The sequence below is a fragment of the Podarcis melisellensis genome, assembly GCF_964234715.1.
Source record: "Podarcis melisellensis genome assembly, chromosome: 11".
NCBI lineage: Eukaryota > Metazoa > Chordata > Lepidosauria > Squamata > Lacertidae > Podarcis > Podarcis melisellensis.
Window position 1 is genome coordinate 54,690,087 of NC_138543.1, and position 13,884 is coordinate 54,703,970.

Here is a 13,884-nt window from a genome sequence, read left to right on the forward strand (position 1 = left end):
AGTAATTAACAATCCTGACACAGCAACACTCAGCAGCACACATTGTCTTACTTCCGACCTTGTTGTCAGCGTGTGTGCTGACAGTGTGTACGTGTGCATTCTTCGTGAGGAAATTTCAACCTGCAACTTCCTCCCTTTATTTGCACCACCGGCTGACACCAATCAAGCCTTGAGTGCCACTGCTACTCACTAAAGAAAATTCTGGAACCCTCTTTAAAGCTTCCAGGAACTTTTATCTGTTTCTTAAAGAATGTTTTCCTAACAGCATTGTGTTGTTTAGTCGTTTAGTCGTGTCCGACACTTTGTGACCCCATGGACCAGAGCACGCCATTCAAAAGCATCAATTTGCCAGGAGGTGATGGGACCAGTGGCCATGATTCCTAACAGCACAGAGCTCTTTAAACTTAGGAATATTTCCCTAATTCCCAGGTTGCACCACAGACAAGTGAAGCGAAGGGGACACCTGTCTTGCCAGTCATACATGTGGAAAAGATCTAGGGGTCTTCGTAAACCACAAGCTTAACATGGGTCAACCGTGTGATGCAACAGCAAAAAAAAAGCTAATGCCCTTCTAGGCTGTATCAACAGAAATAAAATATACAGATCAAGGGAGGTCATAGTACTGTGTGATCAGACCACACCTGGAATACTGTCTCCTGTTTCTCTGCAGGTAAAGCTCAAGGTTGGTTCTTGGAATGGGTAGAAGTGGATGCCCCATGCCTGGGGCTGTGTCTTGTGTTCCCTTGTGGCCGTTGGCTGGATAAATCAGAAGATGATGGAGCCATTGAAAGAGTTCTCTTCCCTGCAACCCTACAGACCAGGACATATGTCCCATGTGAGTAGTGTTGCTTGCCAGAATATTTGGTGTGTTTTTAAATGATTTTTTTTTAATTGTGTGGAGTCCCCTAGGTTGTGGAATTATGTCCTTGCAGAGGTGTGTCTGGCTTCTTCACGATGAACCTCTTCACTCTGGCCTTTGAGACATGAGAGGTGTGTTTTCAGGACCCTTCCTATTATTGGGAATGTTGTATGTTTTAAGAGTTTCTAATTAAAAGATGCCTGCTTCTTGGGAGAAAAGCAATGACAAACCTAGACAGCATCTTAAAAAGCAGAGACATCACCTTGACAACAAAGGTCCGTATAGTTAAAGCTCTGGTTTTCCCAGCAGTGAGGTATGGAAGTGAGAGCTGGACCATAAAAAGAAGGCTGATCACCGAAGAATGGATGCTTTTGAATTATGGTGCTGGAGGAGACTCTTGAGAGTCCCATGGACTGCAAGAAGATCAAACCTCTTCATTCTGAAGGAAATCAGCCCTGAGTGCTCACTGGAAGGACAGATCCTGAAGCTGAGGCTCCAATACTTTGGCCACCTCATGAGAAGAGAAGACTCCCTGGGAAAGACCCTGATGTTGGGAAAGATGGAGGGCAAAAGGAGAAGGTGACACAGGATGAGATGGCTGGACAATGTTCTCGAAGCTACCAGCATGAGTCTGACCAAACTGCGGGAGGCAGTGGAAGACAGGAGTGCCTGGCTGCTCTGGTCCATGGGGTCATGAAGAGTCGGACACAACTAAATGACTGAACAACAACAACAATTCTGCCCTGCCAGGGAAGAATGGCAAGCTAAGCTGATGGACTATGCAGAAATGGCAAAGCTGACTGGAAAGCTCAGGAACCGAGAGGACAACAACTTTTAAAAAGAAGGGGGGAAATGTGTAATTTATTTAAGAGACCGTTGCAAGCAGATGAAAACACTGGCAAGATTTTAATCTCACTTGTAACAAATATTACAGACAATATGGATTGATATAAAATACAGATTGTAGAATAATATGCAGTTGTAAATGTTGACAATAGGACCCGTGGGGAGGGGAGTCTTGAGATTCAGAGTAACCTCTATATATGGATAAGCATTTGGATTGTTATAATTTTATATTTGTGAAATAAAATAAAAATGATTTCATAAAAAAAGACATGCAAAAGACTACAGTGGTACCTCAGGTTACATACGCTTCAGGTTACATACGCTTCAGGTTACAGTCTCTGCTAAGCCAAAAATAGTGCTTCAGGTTAAGAACTTTGCTTCAGGATGAGAACAGAAATCGTGCTCCGGTGGCCCGGTGGCAGCAGGAGGCCCCATTAGCTAAAGTGGTGCTTCAGGTTAAGAACAGTTTCAGGTTAAGAACGGACCTCCAGAACAAATTAAGTACTTAACCCGAGGTACCACTGTACACTGTTGGGAGAGAGAGGTTTAAAAAAGATGAAGTACATTTTGGTATGCAGAATTTCATTTATCTGAAAAATTTATAAACCACAATAAAAAGGCTTTCCTAGAGGTGTACAAGTAAAATTAAATATTACAATAAAATGCATTAAACAATTTAAAAATAGTTTTTAATTCTGGAAAATGATGGTGGGTCATACATTTAACAACGACAACTCATTTTGCCCGCTGTTTATCTTCTTCCTCGCCTGGTGCAGTTGTTCCCTACGAGGTCACTGTTTACACAAGTGATATTTTTGGAGCTGGGACTGATGCCGACGTCTTCATTGTCCTGTATGGAGCTGACGGGGTTTGCACTCGCCAGAAATCCTTGTGCCAAAACAAGAGGGAGCGAAGGATGTTCTTTGAGAGGAACACCGTGAATCAGTTCATTGTGGAGGTAACCTAAGAGATGCCCTAGCTGTTTGCCTTCCTGCGGTCCAAATTTCAAGATCTGATGACTCATCCTTTGCTCTCAGAATTATCCTGTGAATTACAATTACATACATTTACTTAATAATTTACAGTATTCATGGGTTGTATCCAACAAAGTCATCACATTATCACAAGGACTTCCACCTGTGCAATTGAATATCCTCCCCACACTATCAAATCAGTTATGGCTCCCCCCCCCCCACAACCGTCTGGTGATTTGGGGGCAGGGAGCATGCACAAACAGACACATACTTGCACTAACAGGAGAGCCTCCTTGGATAAAATCTCTTCCCCCCCCCCCTAGCTAATTTGGATTTTTTTGGGGAGGGAAGGAGAGAAGCGTAATGGCTCCAGGTCAAAAGCCCTACACTCTTTCCATGGCAAAGAGATGAATTAAAAGGTAAAGGGACCCCTGACCCTTAGGTCCAGTCATAGCCGACTCTGGGGTTGCAGCGCTCATCTCGCTTTATTGGCCGAGGGAGCCGATGTACAGCTTCCGGGTCATGTGGCCAGCATGGCTAAGCCGCTTCTGGAGAACCAGAGCGGCGCACAGAAACGCTGTTTACCTTCCCACTGGAGTGGTACCTATTTATCTACTTGCACTTTGACGTGCTTTCGAACTGCTAGGTTGGCAGGAGCAGGGACCGAGCAACGGGAGCTCACCCCGTCGTGGGGGATTCAAACCGCCGACCTTCTGATCAGCAAGCCCTAGGCTCTGTGGTTCTATCCATGAATGTGGAGAAGAAGTGTACAAACATGGAAAAGCATTGCAGAATTGATTCCAGTAAATTCATTTGCGAACAAAAGCACCACATCCCCTGAATTGCTTGCAGTCCATTCCACCTTTGTGGCATTCGAAAGCTAAAGATGAAATAAAATAGACATCTAGGCCAACTGCTCTTTTATCCAGATTTTTTTTTTTTTTACTGAGGGATCAAATAGTTCTGCCGTTAATTCTTTCCTGTTTGATCCTCGCATGGCCTTGAGCACTTTAGAATTCCTTTGGACTAACGCAAAACTGTTCCTAAATCTTATTTTTACATGTTTTGAGGTTGGTGTTTTATACTGGCAGAAGACAGCTAGTGAGTGGGGAGAGGGGAATAGGAGCAAAATGTTGCATGCTGTCAACTACTTCTGAGAATCTGTAATAAGTTCAATAGACCTTGAAAACAATTCCAGGATTCCTGATCATCCAAGGGCTGTGAAATGCCTTTTTTAAAAAAAAAGAAAAGAAAAAAAGTCGAAGTTTTACTGCTGGATCTGCTTTGTATTCTGCAGATAGCATCCTGAAAGCATTTAAGAAAGTGTTATCAGCCACACTTTGAGGAGGTGATTTGATGGCAATGTGGAAAGTGCTTGAATAAATATACCATTTTGTTGTTGTTGGGTTTTTTTGGCTTCTTCCATGCCTGTCTTTAAAAGCACACGTGGCATTTCCTTACAAAGGAAAGCAATTTATTTGGCATGAGCAGAAGGGTGGGGGGGAGAATAATTGCTCTCCTTCTAATGTTAAATGTTTTTCAGATAAATAGAGATTTTAATCATTTTTATTCAAAACAAGAGATGGATAGCACTCGGTTGGTCTGGAGAATGTTGGTGTAAACCCTGTCACCTGAAATGGATAATTTTGCAAGCTCGTGGATCTACCCCAGTTTCAAGCATTTGCTATTGTTATTGTTGTTGTTACTATTGATTTATTGATGTGTTTGTCGCTCGTAAAGGATATTTTGTTTGATGCTTTGTTGTGTTTTTATATAGGTTGTAAGTCGCCCAGAGTGGCTGGGGAAACCCAGCAAAATGGGCGGGATATAATTTTTTTTAAAAAAATCATTATTTTATTATTAGAAACCAGAAATTGGAAGCTCTAGTGCAGGCATCCCCAAACTCAGCCCTCCAGATGTTTTGGGACTACAATTCCCATCATCCTTGACCACTGGTCCTGATAATAATAATAATAATAATAATAATAATAATAATAATAATAATAATAATTATTATTTATTTATATCCTGCCCTCCCCAGCCAAGCCGGGCTCAGAGTGGCTAACAACAGTAAAATGATACAACATTCTAAAATCATTTCATTATAAAATCAGTTCAAATCAGATTAATGGCAACCATTGGGCTAGAGTTCTGTGAGGATTGCCAAAGGAGGGGGTCAGGCTGTGCCTTGGCCAAAGGCCTGGTGGAACAGCTCCGTCTTGCAGGCCCTGTGGAAAGATGTCAAGTCCCTCAGGGCCCTAGTCTCTTGGGACAGAGCGTTCCACCAGATTGGAGCCACAGCCGAAAAAGCCCTGGCTCTGGTTGTGGCCAGCTTAACCTCCCTGTGGCCCAGGTCCTCCAAGATGTTTTTGTTTGAAGACCGTAAGGTCCTCTGTGTTAGCTAGGGATGATGGGAGTTATAGTCCCAAAACAGCTGGAGGGCCGAGTTTGTGGATGCCTGCTCTAGTGCAAAGCAGGGCACAAACACCTTAAACATCCCACCTTCAAGAAAAGGCAAGAGATGGAGAAGGAGAAGGTCTGCTCTGCTCAGCCCCCCCCTCACCCTTTCTCCCCTGTAGGAGACATGCTGGAAAGATGGGGTCAGATTTTAGCTTGGCATTTTGCCTGAATTATTACACATTAAATTCTGCAACAGGGATGAAGATCCTGTAGTCCTTCAGATGTCTGACTTCAGCTCCTATCATTCTCTCTTTTTTCCCCATAATGATTTTTATTAAGTTTTCCATTTTTATCATATTCACATTTTGTTACATAATTCCATATCCCAATACATTGCTCTAACAGAGCATCGATCTCCTTCCCTCCCTCTTTCCAACTTCCATACATCTTACTAAATTCTTAGCATTTCTAAAATCACTTCTTTTTTTACCTTCTATCTTTCTTTAATATTTCACCTTATTCTTGGTAAATCAGTTCCTTATATTTACATGACAAAACATTTCAGTCCAAACCTACAAACGTTTTCAGATGTTTACAATTTTCTTTCATGTAGAATATAAATTTGTCCCAGTCCTTTTGAAACAGTTTGTTGCACTGATTCCGGATTTCCCCCATCAACTTGGCCATCTCTACATACTCCACCATCTTGACCTGCCATTCTTCCAACTCCTATCAACCTCAGCCGGCATGGCCAATGGTTAAGAATGATGGGAGTTGTAGTCCGACAACATATTCCCCACCCTAGCTGTAGTACAGCCCAGAATGCCCTGGGCAAAGTCTAAATTGGCCATTATTCTCTCTTGAATTCTTCAGCTCCAGCCATTAATATACGCCTTCTTGTTTTGTTTTGGCCAAGTTCATGAGCTTCAGTCTACAGCCAAGTCCTCTGCTAGCTGGAATGTGTTAGGACCTAGCACACCTTTCTGAGATGGTTGCAGTTTGAGATGCTGCCAGAATATTTGTCGTCTTCTTATCCCATTAAGAACAAACAAGATACGAGCTAAAGGATCAAATAGGATTGGGTGTTGGAAAGTGAGGTTGCTAAACTTTGGTTGATCCTGAAATGTCTTCCTTGATTTCTCCAGCTGGAGGACATTGGGGACATTCTTGAAAAGATCCGCATTGGGCATGACGGCACAGGGATTAATCCTGGTTGGCATCTCGATAAAGTGCAGATACGAAGGCTTTTACCCAACGGAAAGGTGAGCAGAAAGCTGAGCATTTTGCTGCATCAGTGGCGTAGTGTGGGGAGTGCAGGGGGGGCGGCGGCTACACCGGGCACAACATCTGGGGGTTAGGGTTAGGGGGCGCAAATCCACGGGTTAGGGGGCACAAATTACTTGCCTTGCCCTGGGTGCTGACAACCCACGCTACGCCACTGTGCTGCATGCAGCCATTCCACCAGAACTTTTCTGCTTCGCGCAGCAGAGGGCAGACCCCCAAACTGTTGCAAAACCCAGGCAGCAAGTCCTACTTCCTTCCGGCCAAGGAGGTGGCAAAAATCCTAATTTCACGTATAAACTAACGGGATCTGAACTGGTGTTACTGGGAACCAGAGGTGGGAAGAGTTGCTCTTGTGCTTGAATCCTGCTTGCAGGCTTTTCACAGGCTCAGCCACCGTGAGAACTGGACACAGGCCTGATCTTCAGGTTCCTCTTGTGTTTGTATGACTGACCAGGGAAAAGATCTTTGGTGGGATCTGGTGAACAGCTTGATGAAGATATTGTCCCAGTGTGCGGCAGCTGTAGGGGGGGAAAGTGAATTCCACGTTATAGATCAGTAGGAAAACAACAACTTGCCAGTACAGAAATCGTGGAATACTGGGTAGAACTTTGGCTTTTGCATCTCAAAAAGGATATTTGTAGAATTAGAATAGGGGCAAAAAGGCACCCAAAATGGGATTGGAGCAAAGGCCAGCAAGGGATACAAAAAGGTGTACGGTGTAGAGAAAGTAGATAGGGAAATGTTTGCCTCCCTTTCTATTAATAGTAGTATTCAGTGCCTAACATCAATCTACAAATGGCTGACATTGAATCTGCTCCCCCGAGGAATAGCCCCACTGATCCTCTGCGGCCAGTTCCAGTCAGGCTGGCAGACAGCAGTCCTGAACACCCTTCAGAAACTGGGTTTTGCTCCTCAAGCCCTTCTAAGTCTGGGGTTGGGCCAGGCAAAAGCTATGGTTAGGCAAAGAATCATAGACACTGAGAGACAACAGGACTGCTCAAGGTGCCCCGACTATAAAATTGGAGAAATCAAGAGATATATAGCTGCACCGGCAGCATAGCTCATCCAAAAATGCAAGAGGGCTTTTACACTCACCAAAAGCTTGGCTCTGCCCTCACCGGTCCTGGAACGATCCTTTAAAAAAGTCCCATATGCTCAGAGACTTTGCTCCTGTTCATTGGGGGATATAGGAATCCCAGAGCACTGAGGGCTTCTCATTGGCTTCGCTACGAGAAGCCAAGTTACAGGGAACCAGGCAGAGGGCCTCCTTGGTGGTGGCACCCGTCCTGTGGAATGCCCTCCCACCAGATGTCGAAGAGAACAACAACTAACAGACTTTTAGAAGACATCTGAAGGCAGCCCTGTTTAGGAAAGCTTTTAATGTCTAATAGGTTATTGTATTTTAGTGTTTCGTTGGAAGCTGCCCAGAGTGGCTGGGGAAACCCAGCCAGATGGGCAGGGTATAAATATTATTATTATTATTATTATTATTAGGGAGTGGGCAGAAAAACATTCACCTGTACCCACATGCCAACGTAATGCAAGTGCTGAAATGGATTGTTTTCAGGCGATAATTAACAGGCTAGAGCAGATTGACAGCTGCCAATATTCACCTGCAAATGCCCCTCAGGTCATCCTGAGCCTGCCCTCCAAATCAGGTTTCTTTACAAGCTTGAAACCTGACTGGACCTCCCCCCACCCCAAAAAATGGATTAAAAAGTAGCAGAAACTGCAAGGGAACCCTGCCCCCTGCTGCCATTTCTTCCCAGCCAGCCCACTCCCCAAACGTCAGTGTTACAAACCAAGCACCGAACCCAGGATTTGCCTCCTAATGTCTTGATGTATCGTTATATCACGAGACGACACCGATCAGGGAAGCAGAGAGCTGCCTTGAAGGATGGAAGAGAGCAGGCAATATCCTCAAGGGACTCTTAGATAACTGCAGCAGCTTCTCTGCTTTCCCCTCCCTGAAACTAATGAGCTCTCGCTGGTGCACATTATGCGCCGTTAGCGTCTGGTGCTCCTGTGCTAACGGCGCACACTCTTCAAAATCCAGCCACATCTAGGAACAAAGGAAACCTTTCCCTGCATGCTGGGGAGGAAGCAGGCAGCCACCGGCAGCTGTCTCTTAAGTGGCTTTGGTCTGCACTCGGCAGATTGGACCCCTGCCTCCCTCCCTCCCTCATGTGCCTCCTTCCTGGCTCCCCTTTTCCCTGCTGACATGAGCCTGTGGGGCAGGACGCCTGGTGGAGAGACCAAAGGAGAGGCAGGGCAGCTGAGAAGCAGGCAAGGCAGTAGCTGGATGGAAATGGGCAGAACAGATTGTGGGTGGAGAAGCAGCAAGGAGCTAAAGGATGCTCTGGGAAGACGGCGAAGGGGATCGAAGGGGCAGGAGAAGTCAGGAGCTGAGGACAGCAGCAGGAGGAGTGGCTTGGGTGGAAATAGGGCCTAGAGACTAGAGGGGCTGTTGTCAGGCGAGAATGCAGAGGAACGGCTGGATCTTTCTGTTTTATTAAAGATTTTCTTGGTTTACAAAAGTATGTGCAATCTCTCTCTCTCTCTCTCTCTCCCCCCCCCCCATTTTTTTTTTAGAGATCAGTTTCATTTGCTGAGACATTAGAAAGAGGTAGAAGGGGGGGAAGGTTATTGGGGGTTCACACAAGTGAATAGCAGAGAACCTGCACAAGCGACGCTGACACAAAACCCCACATACAGTGGTACCTTGGGTTAAGTGCTTAATGCGTTCTGGAGGTCCGTTCTTAACCTGAAACTGTTCTTAACCTGAAGCACCACTTTAGCTAATGGGGCCTCCTGCTGCCGCCGCACTGCCGGAGTACAATTTCTGTTCTCATCCTGAAGCAAAGTTCTTAACCCGAGGTACTATTTCTGGGTTAGCGGAGTCTGTAACCTGAAGCGTATGTAACCTGAAGCGTATGTAACCCGAGGTACCACTGTATAATGGATCTTTCTGGTTTGATGTGAAATAGCCTGTCAAAATCCTTTGCCTGGCTTGCGTTGATTGGAATCAGCACTCTGGATAGCTCCCTGCAGACAGAGACTGGCTTTCCTGTACCCAAGGCTTCCTCGCTTTTTTCCCTTTTTCTTTTTTCTGTAGCCATAACCAGCCCTTGACGAAACCTTGTTAATGAGAATGCCTGGAGGGGATGTAGTAGCAGGCCATGGTGATGCGACTGAGCAGCCACACATATTCTTGCTGAGCTTTTAGATTTGGGTACGTGGAGAGGGGAAGGGGGAGAGGAGGAGGAGGAGGAGGAATAGGAGGAAGGAAAGAGCCGAGTGCTGCATGATCGTGCCATCATCCGCCGCAGGATATTACGGCCTGCCACAGGATAGCAATAGGCTGCCAAGCCGCTAAAAGCCCTGCTACCTGATTAGACTGCTAAGAAGCCTCTCCGCGTATCTGCGCGCGGCAAGGGGGGGAAATGAGGTCAGATTAAATTGAAAAGCATTTGGGCAGGACAAGCTGACTTCGCTGCAGAGGGCTAAAGCCACAGCAACATGTGCCAGTTAAATTTCACAATTATATTTCATCTGCTGTGCTGAGTATCGGGGGAGGTGGGGGCAAGCAAATCAGAGCGTTTCAGTGGGATCTCATTTGCGCAGGGAGAACCGACAGACAGCAATGAGGAGGTTCTGACAGCCCAGGGGGGTGAGGATAGGCTCCTCCGTTGCAAAATGTGACTTTACATGCTACATTTTATTTATATATTGTGGCTGCTCTCCATGAGCTCGCAGGGCACTGGAGAACTGACCAACAGCTGAGAGCAAAGAGCTTTTTCTGGGGAGAACAAACTAGGCATGACATTAATGTCAAAGTAGCTCTTCATATTAAAAGGTGCAGGTTGTTTTGTTATGCAAACAGCATCCCTGGAGGAAGGGAGGGTATATTGATGATTATCCGGATCACTGCAAGTGGAGAGGGAAAGTCTAACCATCTCCTCCCTTGCTGCAGTCCCAAGGAAAACCCTTCCTCTGAAGCTGGCATTGCAATGTGGGATTCCCCCATGAATTGTGTTTACTTACATTTGCATTTTTAAAAAAACAATAACCCCCCACCTTGCATTATGCCCTGTCTCATTTGGCCTTCAGATGTAACTCAGTGGTGGAGTTAGCATGCAGAAAGTTCATAGATTGGTCCCTGGCATCTACAGACCAAACAATAATGTGCATTGATAATGTGCATTGGGCGCTGGTTGCAGGTGCCTTTTCGGAGTGCTGTTGACACAGTGCCATCCTCCTGCCTCTCTATTGGGCCTTGGGGACTCTCTCTAGGCCACACCTCCTCTCTAGCCACACCCCTGATCCTCATGTGATGCTCCCCAAGTCATGTTCTTCTCTAGGACTGCTTCACAGCTTCCTTGAGATTTTGCCTGCCCAGAATGTGTCCTTGAAAGCTGGCAGTGCCCCTTGCTTGCCTGGGCAGAGATGTGAGAGCCCAGAAACCAGGCTACTGCACAAAGGAAACATGTACATTAGTTGCTCCACTCACTTTTTGCCTCTCACCCCACCCACCACTGGCATGTGGCCTCTGCAAAGTTGCCCAGAATGGAAAGTGGCCCTCACTCTGAACAAAGTCTCTCCATCCCTGTTTTGATGAGTGGGTTCCCCTAGGTCAGGATGGATAGAGACCTGTTGCATCAGCAACCCAGCACATCAGCCTGGGAGGTGATATAGGAGCTGAAGGCTTCACCCCTTCCCAGCTCTTAGTCCAGCCCAGATTTCAGCAAGTCCTCCTATGTGCTTCTCCATCCTCCCACGTTCACAGCTAGTTGGGCCCTTCATTGGTGGCTCTGAACTTCCTGGCTGCTTCGTGGTCTCCTCTGCTCCTGTGGTCCTGGCTGAGATCAGGGGTGGTGGTCTGAGAGAGTTGGTGTGGGGACCTCCAGTTCAAACCTGATGGGGTCATAGGAAGTGTGGGGAGGGTCCTTCTCTCCTTGTTCTTCATTGAGGAGACCTCAGATTTGAATACCAGTTGCTGGCAACAACAGGAGGGAAGAGATGCTCTTGTGCTCAGGGTTTTCCATGGACATCTGGTGGACCACTGTGAGAACAGAATGCTGGACTAGATGGGCCACTTGCCTGATCCAGAAGGACTCTTCTTATGTCCTGAAGATGTCTGGGTAGGGCTGAACCCTGACATAAGTTTATTTCTCAAATATTTGGGTTGCTGACCTGGCATTTGTGAGAGCCAGTGTGGTGTAGTGGTTAAGAGTGGTAGTCTCGTAATCTGGGGAACCGGGTTTGCGTCTCCGCTCCTCCACATGCAGCTGCTGGGTGACCTTGGGCCAGTCACACTTCTCTGAAGTCTCTCAGCCCCACTCACCTCACAGAGTGTTTGTTGTGGGGGAGGAAGGGAAAGGAGAATGTTAGCTGCTTTGAGACTCCTTCGGGTAGTGATAAAGCGGGATATCAAATCCAAACTCTTCTATTTACATACGTTGTTCCACTACTTACGTTTGTTGCACTCTGCTATTCCCCACCCCTCAACTGCCACATTAGGGTTCTGAAAAAACAACGTTTCCTTGTGAGAAATGGCTGGCCACTTCTGAAGATGATGGCGAGATTATGAGGGAGCTGGTTCCATCCAGAGTCTTTACTGAAAAACTGTTGAAAGATGGGACGCTCAAGCAGATCGATGAACTAATTGATGATCCGCTGGAAAGTGAGTCAAATCCCACCAGACCAGAGTTTGGCAGCCCCTACTCTAGATCAACCCACTCCCCGCTGTGCTAATTTACCTATGGGATGTATTTATATGTGTAGTGAACATGGTATTTTGCAAAGAATAAGAGGATGGGTCTTTGCCTCAAAGCACTTACAATCTAGAATGTGATGTTTCCCAAAGTGGGTAATATCACCCCCTGGGGGGTGTTGAAACGATCCAGGGTGGTGGTGGTAGTAGCCTTGAGTGCAATTAGGGCACATTGAATAAAAATCAGCGGGCAGTGGAAGCATAAAGAAAGAAGAGAAGAGAAGAAAAAAATTGAAGAAGAAGAAAAACCATTCGTTCTGTTGTGTAAGGATGCTTACCACCAGGTCAGGCGCTGTTGCGGGATAGTGGATCTGGCAGTCATGCTGGAGATGAGAGGATTTCTCAGGCTTGGGGAAGCCATTTTCAGCATCACCCAGATCCAGGAAGTGGATCCCAGCTTGCCTGCCTCTTTGGCCAACCCTGACACTTTGCTTAAAGAAGGTAGATTTCCGGGGGGGGGGGAGCTCTGAGTATTCCCCCCCCCATAAAAGTGGGCGGTTGGCCAAATAAGTTTGGGAACCTCTGATCTAGAAAATAGGTATAAGGGGAGGGGAAGGGAGATGGAATTGGAGGTGGGGATAGATAGACCAGAATAATATGTAATTATTGCAGCTATGTGTACTCTCTGCAGGATTTTTTTTCACGGGAGCACTCAAAAAATGCAATCCATTTGGCCAAAGTGGTATAATCCATGCTAGCTCAGGATTCTACCGCCTCATTTGACTGTGCTGTGTTTCTAGGGACAGGTCTGTGCTTTAAAGCGCCATCTCAGAGCACTTTTCCCCCTTTGCCCTGGCACTTTCGCTGAGGAAACCTACCCTTTACTGCTGAATCGGGGCAAAGAGCAATCTGCAGAAAACACGAACTGCCATTAGTTCTGATTCAGCATTAAAGAATGGGTTTTCATAGGGAACCTATCGGTGCAAAAAAAGGGGGGCACTTTAAAGTGCAGACTGTTCCTAGAAAGCACAGGGCATAAGGCAACTGTGCGTGAGCCCTTAGGCTCATGGTAAGTTTGTGTTTGTTGTTGCATTGTGTGTGCAGCAGCCCCATAGTCTTAGATTCAAGCCATGATCTTGTAAATAAATAAAAGACTGTCTTAAGGGGAGGGGAAAGGTTGCCGTCTCAGCATGAACGACAGTGTAAACAAGTGCTTACAAGCTGCGTTAAAGCCAAATCAAATATTGAATAATGAGCGTTCATAATAGTATCCTCTTCATTGATGATTTTCCATTTTCCCTCAAGTGCCCCTTTTGGAGCAGTTAATTTTCCTTTATGTTTCATCTTGTTTCTTTCAAGCAAGCCCTTTTTTAAAAAAGAGAGAGGGAGGGAGGGAGGGAAGGAGTGCTAGACTAAATAAAATGCTTTCAAAACCCATTATGTCTTAGATTTCTTTCTAGCACTCTGCAGGAATGTTGCTGGAACTTGGAGTGCATTGAAAGAAGGCAGCTGACATGTGCCTGGTGCCTATAGCTGAGCAAGCCTTGCTTTTTCCAACAAAAACTCACCACGCTCATGTCCGTCCTTTCCAGAACACTTACAAAGAGCTTAAAACTGAGTTGGAGAAATGGGTATTTTTCTTAGCCACCTTCTAACTCCGTGGTAGATCACCTGCTTTGTGCATGAAATGTCCTGGCTTCAACCCTCAACTTCTCCCATTGAAAGGTGTCTGGTTGTGGGGTTGGAAATCAGATTTCCTTGAGACCTTGTGGGGAACGGATGCCAAATTGCATTGCAAGGTTAGATGG

General features: G+C 46.0%; 1 protein-coding gene and 1 long non-coding RNA gene across 5 annotated transcripts in view; one reads left to right on the forward strand and one right to left on the reverse strand.

Moving 5' to 3' along the window:
- LOC309380271 overlaps positions 1-13,884 on the reverse strand; it is a 162,130-nt gene that overhangs the window by 111,622 nt on the left and 36,624 nt on the right. The window lies entirely within an intron of this gene.
- Positions 1-13,884, forward strand: part of LOXHD1 (lipoxygenase homology PLAT domains 1) — a 175,919-nt gene that overhangs the window by 105,254 nt on the left and 56,781 nt on the right. For 2 of the 4 annotated variants that reach the window (XR_014172698.1, XM_081929534.1), the window contains exons 25-28: positions 671-835; positions 2,482-2,663; positions 6,225-6,341; positions 11,884-12,046. Coding sequence is in view for 3 of the 4 variants with exons in the window: in XM_081929534.1 (XP_081785660.1) it covers positions 671-835; positions 2,482-2,663; positions 6,225-6,341; positions 11,884-12,046 (627 nt within the window). In the remaining variant the exon portion in view is untranslated. The remainder of the gene's footprint in view (positions 1-670; positions 836-2,481; positions 2,664-6,224; positions 6,342-11,883; positions 12,047-13,884) is intronic. The other 2 variants (XM_081929535.1, XM_081929536.1) reach the window with 2 other exon arrangements.